Here is a 17120-nt window from a genome sequence, read left to right on the forward strand (position 1 = left end):
TTCTTGAGAGTGTCTTGGAGTCATTTCAGTGTATGAAATGATATTCTGAGGTTAATGTGCGGGATGACAAGAAAAAAGCGCTGAATGTATGTGTGCAGTATGTGTTAGTGTTCAACCTTTTGGAATCTAGATGGCTTTCCAGACAAGAGTTTGTGTTTTCTATCCTGCTTTTAGAAAAGGAATTATTTTAAGCTGAGTGTGAGGCTGTCTTACCATCGCTACTCTAGCAGCTGGAGGTTTAATAAACTGCAGGGGCTTTTTCCTTTTTTGACTAAGTCCTTTTTTCTGTTGTTGTTGTTCACTGAGTAGTTATGGAGGCACGCACGTGTCATGACATGTTAATGACTTCTGACTTTGTGTTACAAAAAAATGGTGGGAACTCAAATAAAAAGTGAGCTCTCTTGGCTGGGACCTCTCTCTGCCAGCTACCTCATTGCACAGACAGCCTTAAGGCGTGGGCTTCCAGATGGTCTGGGTGGGTGATGTGCAGTTCTGCTGTTCTTGATATATAGAGTCACGTTCCTGTTTCTGAGGTGACTTGATGTTTGAGCAGCAGTCTTGTTGTAGGTAGACAATTATTGAATCTGAACTGGAGTAAACCAGATGTGATGCTCAGAAGACAAATTTTCTGAAGAATTCTCAGTCATTGTGCAGCCTGTTACTCAATTGGCAGCATATATTTGTGTTTTGTTGGTTTTGTGTGTGCAGATTCTTTTGGGGTTGAAACTGGTTGTAAACTCCCATCTCCTATATCTATGAATAATGCAGGCTAACACAGAAGATTGTGCTCTGTCCCTTAGCAGCTCATGTTGCTTCTGCAGCATGAAATACTGCTGTTGCCTGTTTTCTTCAGGGTACTGGGTTATGTTTGAAGTTTTGACCTCTAACTTTAGAGAGCACAATTGTGAGCCCAAGGTATCCTCAGGGCCTGCTTAAGACAGATGCTGACAGATCTGCTTCCTTTGCTTAATGGATATGTTTGTGTGGAGAATGTGGTGCTGGAGATAGCTTCTTTGAGGAAAGGAATTATGTAGTGTGATATCTAGCATGATATTGTGAAGGATGTGCTTTCAGGGCCTGAAACACATTAGTTATCAACAGTTAGACTTTTCATTAAGCCTCAGTGCTGAAATTTCATATGTTTTAATATAGAAGAGATTGGGAGTAGCTGTTCTATTCTGTTCAGCTATCGTGGACGTATTCACTGGAAATGTATTTATATAACACCGAAATTCAGTGCAACAACCTGAGTATATTTTAATTTCCCTCATTTCACAGTTGTTTTTGATGCAGAGAATATACAGTTAGGATGCATCAGTGTGATCGTCTTTCCTCATTGGTTTCTTAAAACTATTGCTTAAGTAGTAGTATTAAGTAGTATTAACTTTGGTCATCACCCAGACAGCTGGCTGTCTCTAACACATCATCAATGTGCATATGGTAATGGAAATCTTCATTTCAGTAGCCTAGTTTCTGCTATATTATTGCTTTCATTTCTATTCACATAGGCTAACTTTACACTATTAAGAGTTACCCAGTACTACAGATCTATCTTCACTGATTTCATAACGGAGAAATTATGGAAGTACTTATTGTAGCTCTTATTATTCTTCAGGACTATTAGGCAGTTGAAGCCCTAAGTAGTTTGTTCTAGTTTGCTTTGAAGTGATGTGTGGAGTATTGTTTGGAAAATCTCACTTCTAAGAAATTACTTTTCTGAAGAAAAATGTGATGCTTAGTGATCTTTCATCTCTGGACTCACTCTTAGAAAATACCCCCAGATGTTTTTCGATTACTTTACAAGTAAAGATTTTGATCCTCTATATGGAATTGGTGATACTAGTTTTAGACATTCAGTTTTATAATTTAATCTCTTCTGTGTGTTTTTGTTAATCTGTTTGCAGATGTGATGCAGATCCATCTGCCCTAGCTAAATATGTTCTGGCTTTGGTAAAGAAGGATAAAAGTGAAAAGGAGCTGAAGGCATTGTGTGTTGATCAGCTGGATGTATTTCTTCAGAAAGGTATGTCGTGACTCTTAAGCTTGATTGAAAAGTTTAATTCAAACAGACTTTTAATGTAGACTTCTTTGTCCATTTCTTCATCAGCTTTATTACTTGGAAGTATGTATTTCAATTTGCATGAAGGAATAAAAAAGAAAAAAGGACAAAAGCCACAGGTTTTGCATAATTTATAGATTTAATTTCTTTGTTTTATTTCTTAAGTGTGTATTTTTTTTTGTCTGTTTTTATTCCGGGAAGAAAACTAAGAATGTTAGGAATTACTACCTGAATTAGAAGCCCTGAATCTTTCTGTATGTTAAAAAATGTTCTTCTAGGTGGTTGATAAGAAGATAGCAAAAATATGAATGCCTATATGAAACACTGTAATTATTGACATGTTTCTTGACCTTGTAAAAGTCCTTTTGAAATATGAAGTATAAAAGCAAAGTTGGGGGTGGGGGGGAAATGTGCAAATAATTGTTTGAATTTTTTTGAACTTTTTTAGTTTTTAAGAGCAAATATTAGGTTTGAAGACTGAATATTTATTCTTTATTTTTAGAAACTCAGATATTTGTGGAAAAACTGTTTGATGCTGTGAATACAAAAAGCTATCTACCTCCACCAGAACAGCCATCATCAGGAAGCCTAAAAGTAGAGTTCTTTCAACACCAGGAGAAGGAGACGAAAAAAGAAGAGGTAAACACTGACATCATTTTATCTGTGTACCTTTTTTTATTCCTTCCCATGGCTTACTTATTTGGTTCAACTGCATCATGTGTGTTTATTAATAGCCCCAAGTTTAGTATCAAAATTTGCACTGCAACTTTAAGATGTCTGGTGGTTTGTGTCTCATATGTTAAGCACAGCATTTCTGAACATAAGAACATAGGTAATAGAATTTCCTGAGTAAATCAAAATGGTTCTTACTGTGCAAATGGAAACAGAGTTCCTGGGTATTGCAGAATGTGTGGCACAATCCAATCTGCATTAGTTTTTTTGCTCAGGAGACTGCTCTAATTAATGCTGCCCTTTTAATTTGCCATTTCAAATGACAGTACTCATTCATTAAGCTGTTTGATCCTGGAAATGTTCTGGCACTGGTGTTTACATGGTTCTATGACCCAGAGAAGAGTAGGTTAGCCCTTTTTCAATAGCTGCTTAGGTTTGGTTGCATGAGTGTTTAACCATTATGTCAACAATGTAACCTGCTGAAAAGATGTTATTATGCCATTCATGGAACATTCCTGTGTACCCAGGTCTTTCACTGTAGCTCAATATGGATTTCTCCACCTGTATGAAAAGTAGTTGTATTTCCAGTGCAGCATAATAAACATTTCTTATACTACTTAATCTTCTCCCAAACAGTGCTCTGAGTATCCTCAGAAATGAGAAATTTAGTATCTTATTATATTAGAAGTAAAAATCTTATTCTGTTTCAATTGTTGCTGCAGATTCTGTTCAGTACTTGAGATTTTTGTTTTTATTTGGTTGTACAGAATTCTTTGGTATAGTGTACTGATGTGTTGATCTAATATATATAATTAAAATTCAGATAGTTAAAGAGGAAGAGCGAGAGAAGAAGTTCTCCAGAAGACTAAATCACAGCCCTCCTCAGTCAAGTTCACGCTATAGAGACACCAGGTAATAAACTTTTCTGAATCTCTTGTATTGTATCTTTAATCAGATAGATTTGGATTTTTATGACATTACAAATATTTCCTTTACATACTGTCACCTATTAAGTCTAAAATAAAACAGTTGCAACTCTTATGCAAATGTGTGCAAACTGAGAGTATGTGTTATAAGGAACTGTGTAAACTGTCTGTAAGTTTATAACTAATACTTTGGACTTTCTGGATTTTTAATATTAGATTTGTAATTTAAATTACAGCACATTACTCTGCTCACTGTTGAGTTTGACTAGCAGTAGTTTTATTTTAGAAGCTTTCCCTTCAGTTGATCTTTTTGATATTTTCTCTTTACAGGAGGTGCATTTTAGGGCAGAACCAATATTTTACATTTAAAAATGTTCAGGATGATGAAAATGAGATGCATAAACCAGATAAAAGTAACTTGATGAGAAAGGAAGGACCATGTTTTTTTGTCTTTTATGTTATTTACCATTGCCATGTTTTCGGATCTTTAATTCTTGTAAGTAATAATCAGCAAAATTACATGATATTACGTTTATTACCATTTAGAAGCCGCGATGAAAGGAAAAAAGATGAACGTTCTCGGAAGAGAGATTATGACCGAAATCCTCCCAGAAGAGATTCCTACAGGGATCGATACAACAGAAGAAGAGGGAGAAGTCGAAGCTATAGCAGGAGTCGAAGTAGGAGCTGGAGCAAAGAGAGACTGCGGGACAGAGATCGAGACCGGAGCAGAAGCCGAAGTAGAACACGAAGCAGAGGTACCAAGAGTTGGTCTCTAAAATACGGTGAATGCTGCTTACAAAATTTAGACACTAGACTAAAACACTGTGTTCAAGATGTACCAAAATTGCTATCGATGTTCTTGTTTTATTGTTAGCTTTTATCTTTGTTTATTGTGGATATAAATCTTAAGTGATTATGTTCTTAGTTCCTATTTTCCCTTCTTTCCCGCAGTTCTTCTCTGTTACCTCTGATTGTGTGGGCCAGTTCTGAATGTTGTGAGACAGGCAGAAGAGACAGAAAAACCCAAGTTAATTGCATTTTGTTAAGATCTAGGGAAACTCAGAATCTGATATCAGAATATGCAAAAATTAATGCTCACCTACAGAGGTAGGACTGGCAGAAACTACGAGTTTGCCAGCAGATTGTTAAACAGATCAGTACAGGTCTGTTGTTTTTGTGTTGTTCCCTCTTTGGTGCCTTCATAAGAGGCTGAAATTACTCGAAATTAATCATAAGTATGTGCATTAGCACACATAGCAGTAGGACTTAAGGCCTCTTTCAGTACAGTAGTTTTGCTCTTTAAATTAAGCTTCTTTTTAAAACTTATTCATCTGAAATGAATGCTTTTCCCTTATAGTTGTTACTGATTAATTAAAAAAAACCTCACTAGGAGTTGTATAATCTCTTTATCCTGACTTAAAGAATTAAAATTTAAAGAAGTTAAAATATTATAGCATAGATCTCCTATTCATTATTTTATGGGTTTTGTTAACATGGTTTTAGAAGCAAAATGTAGAGTTCCTGAAAATTAGCAAGTGTAAGTTTTTCAATCATCTTATTCATAAGTTCTATAGCTATATTGCAATGTGATTAAATCTTAATTTAAGGAATGTATTATTTTTACTAAAATTTTAATTTCTCAAAGATAGTATATTACAGTAAAACCTTTGTTCCTCTTTCTAAGAACATAAAGAAGTGCCTGTTTTACCCATATTTGTCTGTCAGTTTTAAGACATTTTTATTAATATTTCTTCAGTGTTCTGTCGTTTGAGTCTGCTAGCTTACATCATGACAGGATTCTACTGTCTTCATCTGTTTGCTTGTTGCTTAATTGATGGTAATGTTAGAAAATGAAGAATTTAGTATATATTTAGTGTAAAAAAGTCATGCTGCCACTATATATGTTCAGGAGTTTTCCACACCTGTCAAGTATTACTATTTTTCCTGTCATGATGAGGCTTTGTATTTGATTCAGTGCATGCAGTTGGGTGCAGACAAAATGAATATTAACAACGTGAAGCTACAGTAGTAATATAATGTTTCAAGGCACTAAAGATATATCACCTTTATGATGTTTTCAAGTAGTAATTACTGTTTATGGTTGTTTCCCTTTATTGAGGATAGCTTTTCAAATGAAGTTCTTAGAATATATGGATTGCTACAGATGATTTACTATGCTTGAAGTTAAAATATGCTTTGTTTTTATATGGGTATAGTGTACCCTGGTGGTTGACTATGTAATTTTAAGATTATTATTATTATTAATATTTTTCTGATTAAAAATTCTGCACATGGCAGAGAGGTTGGAAGTAGATGATCTTTGAGATCCTTTTCAACCCAGGCTATTCTGTGATTCTATGAAAACTTGGGAATGTAGAATCATGGTATAGTTGAGGTTGGAAGAGGCTTCTGAAAAACATCTAGTTCTGTACCTGTTTTCAAAGCAGACAAACTGGAATGTGTTGCTCAGGATTCCATTCAGTTAAGTTCTAAACAGCTCCAAGTATGGAGGCTCAGCTCTGGGCAATGAGTGAAACATTCCAGTTACTGTTTTTATGATTTGAGATAAATTGACTTTGAGTAAATAATCTTAATGGTTTCACTGTATCTGGTGAAAATGTACACAATCATCCAATTAACTTTTTTCCCCCTTCTTCTTTTCAGAAAGGGATTTGGGAAAGACAAAATATGATATGGATAGGACAGATCCATTAGAAAACAATTATACTCCAGTTTCTTCTGTAACAAATATTTCATCTGGCCACTATCCTGTACCTACACTGAGCAGCACTATTACTGTTATTGCTCCTGCTCATCATGGAAATAACACTACTGAAAGCTGGTCGGAATTCCATGAAGAGCAGCTGGACCACAACTCCTATGGAAGACCTCCACTGCCAAAGAAACGCTGTAGAGATTATGATGGTAAGTCTAGATTTTCTTAATTGCTTGCTGCAGCTGTGATAGGCTCCTTTCTCAAAATAGAGGTCATTATTTCTTTTCACGTTCTTCATTAATACAGTTGTTTGTTTGTTTTTCTGTAACAATTTTTGAATGCATATTTATCCCACTCTTTAAGGACATACATCGTAAATATTTTTATTAGTGCTTCTATGTTTGCTTTTTTTTTTTTTTTTTTTTTGTTACATTTATTTTATATGGATAACGGATATTGTTTTGATTTTTATATAAATACTAGTGGACTTTTACCCAGTTTTCATGTTTTATCTTATGTTTAAGCCAAATATTATACTTGATTGTTTGGGGGATAATTAGAAACTCACCGATGTCATCAATTTTTGATTTTACTCCATCCTGTCTAAGAGGGATTAATTTACTAGAAGACTCAGGAGTTGTAGCTTCTTAGACTTACATTAAACTGTTTTTTACAGATTAGATATTTCTTAAAATTGAGTATTTTTAATAAGATTTCCCAATAATGTATTTTTCTGAGGCTTTTTTTTTTTTTTTCTGTTGTATATCGCAAGTCTAAGGTCTAGGTGAGTTTGTATCAAGAACTCTGATTAGAATAATAACAGTTTTTAAAAAGAAAAATATGTGGCTAAACTCTCAGGTTTGCAGGTCTAACTGTTGGAAACACCTAGTTGTAAACTTAGTTGTTTTGAAGTTTTCTTCTAATTTAAGCTGAGCTGCAAAGTGTTGTGGTATAGTCTACAGCTCTACAGGATTCTGGGAAAGGGTCAGAATGTGCAGACAGATATACCTCTAAAGTAACACCTCCAAGCATGACTGAAACATTGTGTCTTTAAAAGATCATCTATATAGCAGCTTGATATTTCCAGTTTTTGTGTGTGAAGCAAATAATACTTTGTTGGGAAGCTGTGATATAGCCACCCTCTAATATTTACTGGCTAGCTAATTACAGTGTGCTTCTTCTCCTGTCTTCAGTTTTACGTTTTGCAGTTGGCCCTATGTGGGATGAATATTTTTCTTATAACTTCTCGATTTCTGTGTTCTGTTACTTTTTCTGAAGCTGAACATAAAGCTCTTAAATGCTAAAAATTATTTTTGTTTTTGATGTTTCAGAAAAGGGTTTCTGTATGAGAGGAGATATGTGCCCTTTTGATCATGGAAGCGATCCAGTAGTGGTAGAAGATGTGAATCTTCCTGGCATTCTGCCTTTTCCAGCACAACCCCCTGTTGTCGAAGGACCACCTCCTCCTGGACTTCCTCCCCCTCCACCAATTCTGAGTCCTCCTCCTGTTAACCTTAGACCTCCAGTACCACCACCAGGCCCTTTACCACCTAGCCTTCCACCTGTAACAGGTAGTTCAGGAAAAAAAAAATAAAATCAAAAGCATGCAGTGCTAAAAGTTGTTTTAAGAATGTTAGTTATGTTTTTAATAAACTGTACCGTGTTCCCAGTATTGCTTCTTTATGGCAGTCATTGCAGTGTCAGTTGTATAATTTGCATATAAAGTGTGAATCTTGAATAAGAAACAATATTTCAGTTGTGTCTAAGCAAAAGGATGGCATGGCATAGCAAAACTCAACTCCTTGAGTTTACTTGGTGGAATTGTATAAAAAAAACAGGTATTAGAGAAGAAGAGAAAATCCTGGAAACAAACAGCTGCTAGATTGGAAATATTTTGAGTGTTGAGATGCTTTTGTCTGTGATCTGAGTTACGAGCCTTCTGCCAGTGAAAATGGTTTCATAGGAATTAATGGTGTTTGTTTGTTTGTTTTAATAATCTAAAGAACATTTCAGATCAATTTCCATGTGAGTTTGAGTGTAAAATAAGTCTAGCGAATAATACACTAATACATTGTTTTTCTTTTCCTCAGGACCACCCCCTCCTCTTCCTCCTCTGCAGCCTGCTGGCATGGATGCTCCCCCAAATTCAGCAACTAGCTCAGTTCCTACTGTTGTTACAACGGGTATTCATCACCAGCCGCCTCCTGCTCCACCCTCTCTTTTTACAGCAGGTGTAGTACTGAGGCTTTGCCCACAAGGTTTGCTAAATAGAATAACATTGATTCATATTGTAGTGCGTTTAGAGATAATTTTATAGTTTGAGATCATTGTATCATTTTAAGACTGTGATGGTTATTTAACACTTTTTTTCCCCTACTTTAGTCCAAGACAGAAATGGAAAAAAAATGCATGTAAAATGTAAATCTTGTCTATGGAATAGTGTTTTCATTGTGATAACTTGGCATGGTATTTTTTTTAAGATAGTTGTTATACAACAGACTTTCCATTTTAACTGTTTCTTGTAATTAGTTGAAATATAATATTTGCAATCTTTTTTTTTTTAAACTGCAATTTATTTTAATTAGACAATTTATTTGTTACCAGAAACGTATGACACAGATGGCTATAATCCAGAAGCTCCAAGTATAACAAACACTTCCAGACCTATGTATAGACATAGAGTACATGCTCAAAGACCAAATTTGATAGGACTTACATCAGGTGATATGGATCTACCACCCAGAGGTATGCTCTCAAAGCTATAATTGTTTAGCTAGATTTCTTACATTAATGTAAATTGAAGAACTTTTCAGAGAATCTAGTACTGGAAAATGGTTCATTTTTAACTATCTTTTATAGGTAAGAGGAGTTTCATTAGACAAGGAATTTTGCTTATTGTTTTTTGGCAGATAAAATGAAATCTATTACTATAATATCCTACATATATACACTTAGGCATAATAACGAGTCTCTTCCCACATCTTTCATATAGAAAATGTTTTTGTAATAGAATCTTCCTTTTTTTTTCTGTGGAAGCAAGGTAGTCATTTTTATCTTGTAGAGGACAGTCAGTCATCTTAAACTAATAGTTCCCATGGCCCTGGGAAAGAAGTAGCAGCATACAAAATGAGAAAGGAAGATAATGAAAATGAAAACAGTTGTTTTGAATGTGGGTTTAATCACATCAGTATGTATTTGTATTTAATCTTCGTTTTTTATTGATACACTTTCAGTAAGGATCGCCTCTTTGTATGGTTCCTGTTCTTCAGAAAGAGACACATCCTTCCCTACCCCATGGTCTTGTTCCTAGTTGTCAGGGTTCTGGAGTGTCCTATGTTTTCTATCAAAAACATTTTTGTGCGTGCCATTTAATAGAAGAATGGAGATGTTAGCAAAAATGGTGCATACCTCAGGATCCTGTATGGGACATTGTGAATGGAGGCAGATGTCACCCTTCTTTTATTTTCTGTTTATATGATGTTAATGTGACAAAGTGAAAGCTGTTAGATGTTTTTAGCATCTATTAATAGTTAAGATTAAGAAGATTAGACTGCAGTCATGATTTTATGCAATTTTTGAACAAGGATCAGTTGTGTTTTTTCAATGCAAACAGAAAATAGAAAGATTAACGTTTTTATCTGTTTACAGAAAAACCTCCTAATAAAAGCAGTATGAGAATAGTGGTAGATGCTGAATCCAGGAAAAGAACAATTGGTGCAGGAGATGGTGGGGTTCCTACAAAGAAGACTTGGTTTGACAAGTAAGTGGTCATTAACACAAGGTTGGCTTAATAGTTGCAGTTCAGTGGAGATCCTTTCTGCATTCTGAAATGTTATATAGATTATACGTATATATAATTATATAGTTGTATTATGATATATATTATATATATATTATACATATAAATTACATAAATTGCAAGCAAGTTAAAGTGTGAGTAGGCTGGCTATATTAAAATAAATCATACAATAGAGGACAGTAATTGGCTGTCATCTCTCAGAGAAGCTACAGAGATAGCTAGGTTTGCTTTGAATTAAATTTGCTCTCTGAAAGCTGAATTGATGTAAGATATGGAGCCTTGCAGTGCTATACTTACTGGAGATGTCTGGATTTAGTTTTTAGTTTTATTTTTTGCTATTTTGGATTGAGTTGCCAGGTATGTTACTGACATAAAATGTGGAATGTGGTGCTCAGTGTCCAGATACACCTGGGATAAAATGTCTGAAGAGATTTTAAGACATTATTGTGTTTGAGGAGAGCCTGGAAATATTAGGAATTTGTGATGAGTTTCAGGGGGAATGACTTGAGAAGCAGCAGCATTTGGAGAGAGTTACCGTGGCATAGTTAATAGCTACTGGCTCAATCAAAATATAATGAATTATCTTAGAGATTTTTGTGGTGAGGTATGGTGAGAGTATGAGTGAGCAAAAATGCAAGTAGAATAGAATCACAAGGTTGGAAAGAACCTACAAGATCATCTAATCCAATCGTCCTCCCTTTACCATACCTACAGAAAACCACTAAACCATATCTCCTAGCTCCCTATCCAGATGCTTAGTATAGAGGCCTGTGTACTGTACCCTTCTACACTTTTCTAAAATTGTATGGGATTTGATTTTTATGCATCTGCCAAACTGTTTGTGTGACACATGCAATCCAGTGTAAGCATGTAACATTTTACATTGTATTCAGTAGCTTACTGTGAATTTCTGGCTTGTTTCTTATTTGTTGCAGGCAAAATTTTAACAGAACAAATAGCCCAGGTTTCCAGAAGAAGGTACAGTTTGGAAATGAAAACACAAAACTTGAATTGAGGAAAGTTCCTCCAGAACTTAACAATATCAGCAAACTTAATGAGCACTTCAGTAAATTTGGAAACTTGGTCAACTTGCAGGTAGGAGTCAACAAAGAGAAGACATGTCTGCTTTGGCTTAATGCTGGCAGTAATTACTAAAAGAAGAATGCCAAGTGTTTTGTAACTAATTTCCTGAAACTGCTCTTTTTATTTTCCTAACATGTTTCTTAAATCGAATCTCCCTGTTTTAATGAAATTATTATTGATGAGTTTGAAGTGAAATGTTCTAGTTCTTATTTAGGTTTTAACAAGGTTTCGTTCTCTCCTCACTGATGAGACTTCTAATATAATTTATATAAAACATTTAAAATTTTTGGAATGTTTTTTCCTTCATCCTTTTCCGTAAGTATGGATGTAGTGTAAACTTCATTTTTTGAGGTTAATTTTAACTATAGGGAACCTGTATTTCTCATCGAGATAACAATCCCCTTGTTACAATTGGTTTCTAGTCTCATAATTGTGGTGTTTTATCCGTGATGGTTACTTTCCAATGTATCTGAGTGACTCACATTTTGTTTCTTTTTTTAAGCTGACATTTATTAACATAAATAAGAAAAAATTAGAGAAGGATGCAGAGGAGATGGAAAGAACTTTGATGTTACATATTGTAGGCTGTGTGTAATGTCAGTATTTCATGCCTAATCTCTAAACTACTCAGCCTGATCTTTCATCATGTTTCTTTATCAACAAGAAGTTTCAGACACTAATGCTTTCATGTATGCTTCCCTGCTTGCAGTGAAAGATTAAATGAAGACCTGTAATGCAGTATTTTTGTGTACACTGATACAATAGAGGGTGAACTTCCTGTGCCCATCTGAACATGTAGGGAACTGAAATCTCTCTTAATTGCTCTTAAACTATTGAATGACTAAATAAATATTTATCAGCAAATAAGTGTGTAGTGGCAGGTATTACGGTTCTGTAAGGAAAGGAATGAGAGGAAAAGGGAGGGAAAGAGAATGTGAAAAAGCGGGGGTGGAGAGACAGGTATTGTGAGCTGTGCTTGTCTTCTGGAAGTTGTAATTTTGTTCTTTGAAGGTATCTGAGATAATATGTTCATTTCCAAAAGAGGAAAACTAAATTGAACTTTGTTTAGCTCTGATATTAACAATGACACTGTGTTTGTTCACATCAGTAATCTGGATTCCAGTGACTCTTCCTCATCTTTCAAACAGTTACATATATTTGCATTTAGAAATTCTGTTTGAGTGCTGAAATTTGTTACTTAACTGTATTAAAGTTTATTAGGGTAATCTAAAGGTTTCTTCTCAACACCAGAAGTTTCGAACAGAATCCTGAATGGAAAATGCTCATCTGGTGACCTTTATTAGGTTTAAATTGTAAACTTCTGTGGAGTTTCTGTAACTATGGATTTTGTAGTAATTGTGACAGCAACCAAAATTCTGTGTGCTGTAAGTTTTTTGTTCTTCTATTCTTTTAATGCTTAGGTTGCATATCAGGGTGATCCAGAAGGTGCCCTTATTCAGTTTGCCACACATGAGGAAGCCAAGAAAGCAATATCAAGTACAGAAGCAGTATTAAATAATCGTTTTATCAAAGTTTACTGGCATCGAGAAGGAAGTGCACCACAAATCCAAACTACTGCACAGAAGGTAGAGGATCTAAGTGTGTTCTGTCTAAAATTTTATCTAAAATAATTACTTCTAAACATTATTTTAAAATACTCTTAGAAAGAGTAAGGCAAATACTTTTAAAATACAGAATACTTGGTGTCTCATTCATTTCCAAAATCACTCTTTAATTATTTCTTTGAATTCAGACAGAATGTTCAGGGATATGACTGGAAAGTACTGAAAGAAAACCCTTGTCTTACTGAAGGAGAACACTGCTATGGTATCATCTTATGCAAATAAGGCTTGATGTCTGAATAATGTTTTGACTTTAGCTAATGTAGGCTTTTCTTTATTTTTTCTTCCGGTGAGTCTAAGACAGGTGGTAGAAGTTAGATTTTTAGATTCCTTCTTTTTTTCTTGATGGCATATGTCATCATCATCATCATCCAGTTTTCCAGAGCAGTCCCGCTATAGGGCATTGTACGTAACAGTTTCTTCTGTCCCCTTGTTTTGTAACAAATGTACTGCATACTAAAAGTACTTCTATGGGGTGAGGACCCACCTCACTGTCTCCCCAATGACATCTTTTATGTTTGAGCTTGGGTTCTCATTTATAAATATCTTTGTTACTTTATCTGTTGCTGTGTAACTCAAGATTATTTTCCAAGCTTTCCTTACATACGATCAGCCAGAAGAGGGCAGTGCAGTAACATCACTTATGTGAGTACGGCAAGCTCTCTCAAATAGGATAGCTTGAGAAATTACTGCCATCAGTTTATTTGCTGATAATGTCACCCAACTTACAGTGTTACATGTATTGAAAACCAAATATTTGGTTCTTTATGTTAAATAAAATATTTGTAACGTTTTTGTAAGATCACAAATATGCAGCTATAAGTATTGTTAGGATTTTTTAGTCAAGTAACTAGTTTCCCAGTGCATTGCCTTAGACATGTAAACCTTGATGGTTTGTCATAGTTCCTCCAGATATCTGGTCACATTCTGTGTCAAGAAACTACAATTCAAAGTCTAGCGAGGGAGATGGAGGCATGTGGTCAGTGACAAAAAATGGGGAAACAGGAAATTATAAATTTAAATGTAGAACTTTCATGTTCTTGTACACCAGAATAAAAAAAAAATCAAATCGTTGAATGAATAAACATACTATTATTATTATTATTATTATTATTATTTAATTCTTAAGATTTTTTGTGGGGTGAACATTAACTTGTTATTTAAATTTTTAATTTATCATAGCTACAGTTAGTTCAGGTTCTCTTTTCTTAAAGTACTTCAGTTATAGCTGACTTTGCCCTGTAGTGGAGGAATGGATTAAGTGATCTCTGGATGGTTGTTCTTTTAGGATCAGAAACTTTAGGTCAGAAGCACGAGGTTTTTTTTTTTGTTGTTGTTGTTATTTTTTGTCTTATGTATTCAACTTACATTTTTGTCAAATTAAAAGACGTTAGCTGTCAGGGTATGACCGTGGTATGTTCAAAGATCAGCTGCTCTGTTCTCTTTCTTCAGTCCTACTAGTCTTCTGGTCATCCTCTTAGAAGATAAGAATGATGTATCAATGTAAAAAGTGAGAATCTTTTTGACACAAGTTTGTGTTTTGCCTTTCCATAGGTAGCTGAGAAAATAGATTTGTGAAGAGAATCACATTAGGTCACTTTTTACCCAGTTCTAATGTGGACCTTAAGATAGTCAAAATAGATGTGATTAACAGAAATGCTATTGTGAGCTACTTGTGCCAAGTAAATGTTACAGCTGTGTATGCTTTAGTCAGTACAATGTGCCTAATCTGCTGATGTTTTTATGTTTGCTCTCAGGTGGAAAGCTGTTGATTGGTAGGAAAAACTGTAAATCTAAATGCTGTTGCAGGAATTCTATATGTTTGTTGGACTGCTTATGAAGCAGTGTTTTGTTACTAATATTACAATGTGTTCTTTTTGGGATGGGGGGGTGTTACAGGTAATACAACCCTTAGTTCAACAACCGAGTTTACCAGTAGTGAAACAATCAGTCAAGGAACGATTAGGTCCAGTACCTGCAAGTAATATTGAACCTGCTGAAGCACAGAGTGCCAATACAGAAGTCAGTCAGGTATGTAAGATCCATCCAAAAAAAAAAAATAAAATCAGGCGCATGCATTTCTGCATTTCTGTAATAGTTTCGTAGTGTAAAAATAAATGCAAGTAAATCTGTTAGCGGAAGTTACTCATACAGTGTAAATGGGCATTGAGTGCTTATAAGTGCACATATTTTGATTGAGCAATGTTTCCATATCTCAGTTTTTCCTCAGTGCACTGCTATTTGGCTTTCTTAACCAAGTTGTGTTAAAACAAAGTACCGTGGTTTAAAAAACAAGACTAAAAATATTTTATTAATATTATATTAAAGTTCAGTCTTCAGATTTCAAGTGGAAGTTAATTTCTATCTTAGAACTTAAAAGCTATCCTTTAATTTCTTATCTGTTAAACTAAAGCCATGATACAGTATCTGTACATCACCCTTAAGGATGAGGAAAGCTGTAGTACCAGTACGAATCGTGGCAGAATCTGATATGTTACTCATGTATGAAATAGCTTTTAAATTTTGATGGAAGTATCATAAATAGCACTATGCCAGTATGTCGGTTTTCCTTCTGAAAAGGAAGAATACTGCACTTTTTTTTCAGCAGGTTTGAATTTGTGAATTTAAATTCAAACCCCAGTTTCCTGCAAATGATGCCTGCAAATAGCAGCATAAAGACACAGAAACTGAAATGTACTTAGAAGGGCATCTGCAGGGAGTGCTCTGTTAGCAAATTCATTTTTCAAGAGCATGGTGGTATTAATTTGTTGTTGTTTAGACGTCTTACTTTAATTAGTAAATCTGTTTTTTCTAAATTCCTAACATTCAAGATTATACAGGAAATCACAAATTATTGTATTCATAAACATATTTGAAGGTTAACTTTTCTGTTGTTTTCTTAGAATATGACTAAATTGTCTGTGAAGGATAGACTGGGTTTTGTGTCAAAGCCAGTTACTCCAGCCACTGAAAAGGTAAGAGAATTTCTTGTGTTGCCTTCCTCTTGCATTCAACTCCAACATAATTATTTCCATAATGAAAACCTTTGTGATAATACTCAGTTTATTTCAGAAATGTGAGTAAAATTATTTGTTCAAGGTTAGTATTAAGCAATATAATATACAGAATCTCAGATTGCCTGAGGGTAAGTAAACATACTAGGACAGAAGCTGTCACAAAATTGTGTGTTCCCTAAAAGCTGATGCTGTAAACATTTTCTGTCTTACTTGATCTTACTATTTGCAGTACTTTTAAAAAATAATCATTGCAGAAAGGACTAAGAGAGGTAAGGTGTGAGAGCTGCACCTAAACAATAGTTATGAGTTACATATTTTGCCCAGTGGTAGCAATTTTCTGAACAGTTATTAATGTTGCTAGAGTTTGCTTCTGTCATAGTAAAGTTGATAATGCTGCTTTCTAGACCTATTTAGCACCTTAGGGCATGGGCTTCCCCATTATTGATAATGTTCATTTGAGACAGCATTTGGAGGCAAGCGAGTTCTACCCAGTAACAAGATTCCTGTGTCTAGTTATGTATCTTTTCTATTCCGAATTGGCTTGACCTGCAATGAGTGAAGCATCCACTGCATTTTTCCCTCTTTCAGTTTATCTGTTAATGCTGATAGAAAACTTAACTACAAAGATACAGTTCTATGTTTTGCACACAAATGTAACAACAGTCAATGTTTAGTTTTAAATACTGATGTCTTTTCAATTTGTGCCAAGTCAAGCTAAGCATTCCACCTAAATATTCCACCTAAAGCAAGATCGTTGCTTCTTGGCTGTACTCTGTTGCATTCTTGTTGACCTAAATTTGTTGCAAAGAACAACATTCTACACAGATGCTATATACATACTTTAGAAATGGGAAGTTTATTTCAGTTTGAGTGGGAGTACTTTTTTCCCTCTTCTAAGAGCCAAGTTACCCTGAAACACCTTTCTACAAAGAGCAAATTCATGCTAGAAAAGGGTTTTCCACTGTATCTTACAGTCTAGGCTCTTTTGGGTTAGCTGCTGAGCTGTTCAGTGGATTGATTGTGAAGTAACAGTTTCCTTCGCAGTTTTAGTGGAGTTCTAAAACTTGTTTTGACTTTGTTTTACTTACTGCTTTCCTTCTGCAAGAGAATGCCTTGCTTAGGTTACTCTAACAGTGCTCTGTGACCATTAGAAATTGACAGCTGTCAGAAACGTAGATATGTCCTAGATGCTTTTTCTGCTTCTGACTGAATGCAGGAAATCA

At 34.8% G+C, this 17120-nt stretch overlaps 1 protein-coding gene across 8 annotated transcripts in view; it reads left to right on the forward strand.

Moving 5' to 3' along the window:
- The window catches only part of RBM26 (RNA binding motif protein 26), a 45442-nt gene that overhangs the window by 9277 nt on the left and 19045 nt on the right, over positions 1-17120 (forward strand). For 2 of the 8 annotated variants that reach the window (XM_085553240.1, XM_085553275.1), the window contains exons 2-14: positions 1905-2023; positions 2562-2698; positions 3555-3643; positions 4204-4442; positions 6325-6585; positions 7708-7947; positions 8467-8634; positions 8981-9121; positions 10025-10136; positions 11111-11270; positions 12680-12844; positions 14780-14911; positions 15784-15855. In XM_085553240.1, the coding sequence (XP_085409366.1) occupies positions 1905-2023; positions 2562-2698; positions 3555-3643; positions 4204-4442; positions 6325-6585; positions 7708-7947; positions 8467-8634; positions 8981-9121; positions 10025-10136; positions 11111-11270; positions 12680-12844; positions 14780-14911; positions 15784-15855 (2035 nt within the window). The remainder of the gene's footprint in view (positions 1-1904; positions 2024-2561; positions 2699-3554; positions 3644-4203; positions 4443-6324; positions 6586-7707; positions 7948-8466; positions 8635-8980; positions 9122-10024; positions 10137-11110; positions 11271-12679; positions 12845-14779; positions 14912-15783; positions 15856-17120) is intronic. The other 6 variants (XM_085553255.1, XM_085553297.1, XM_085553245.1 and 3 more) reach the window with 3 other exon arrangements.

The sequence above is a fragment of the Coturnix japonica genome, chromosome 1 (genome assembly GCF_054131305.1).
Source record: "Coturnix japonica strain WE chromosome 1, WE-NBRP24, whole genome shotgun sequence".
In the NCBI taxonomy this organism is placed as follows: domain Eukaryota; kingdom Metazoa; phylum Chordata; class Aves; order Galliformes; family Phasianidae; genus Coturnix; species Coturnix japonica.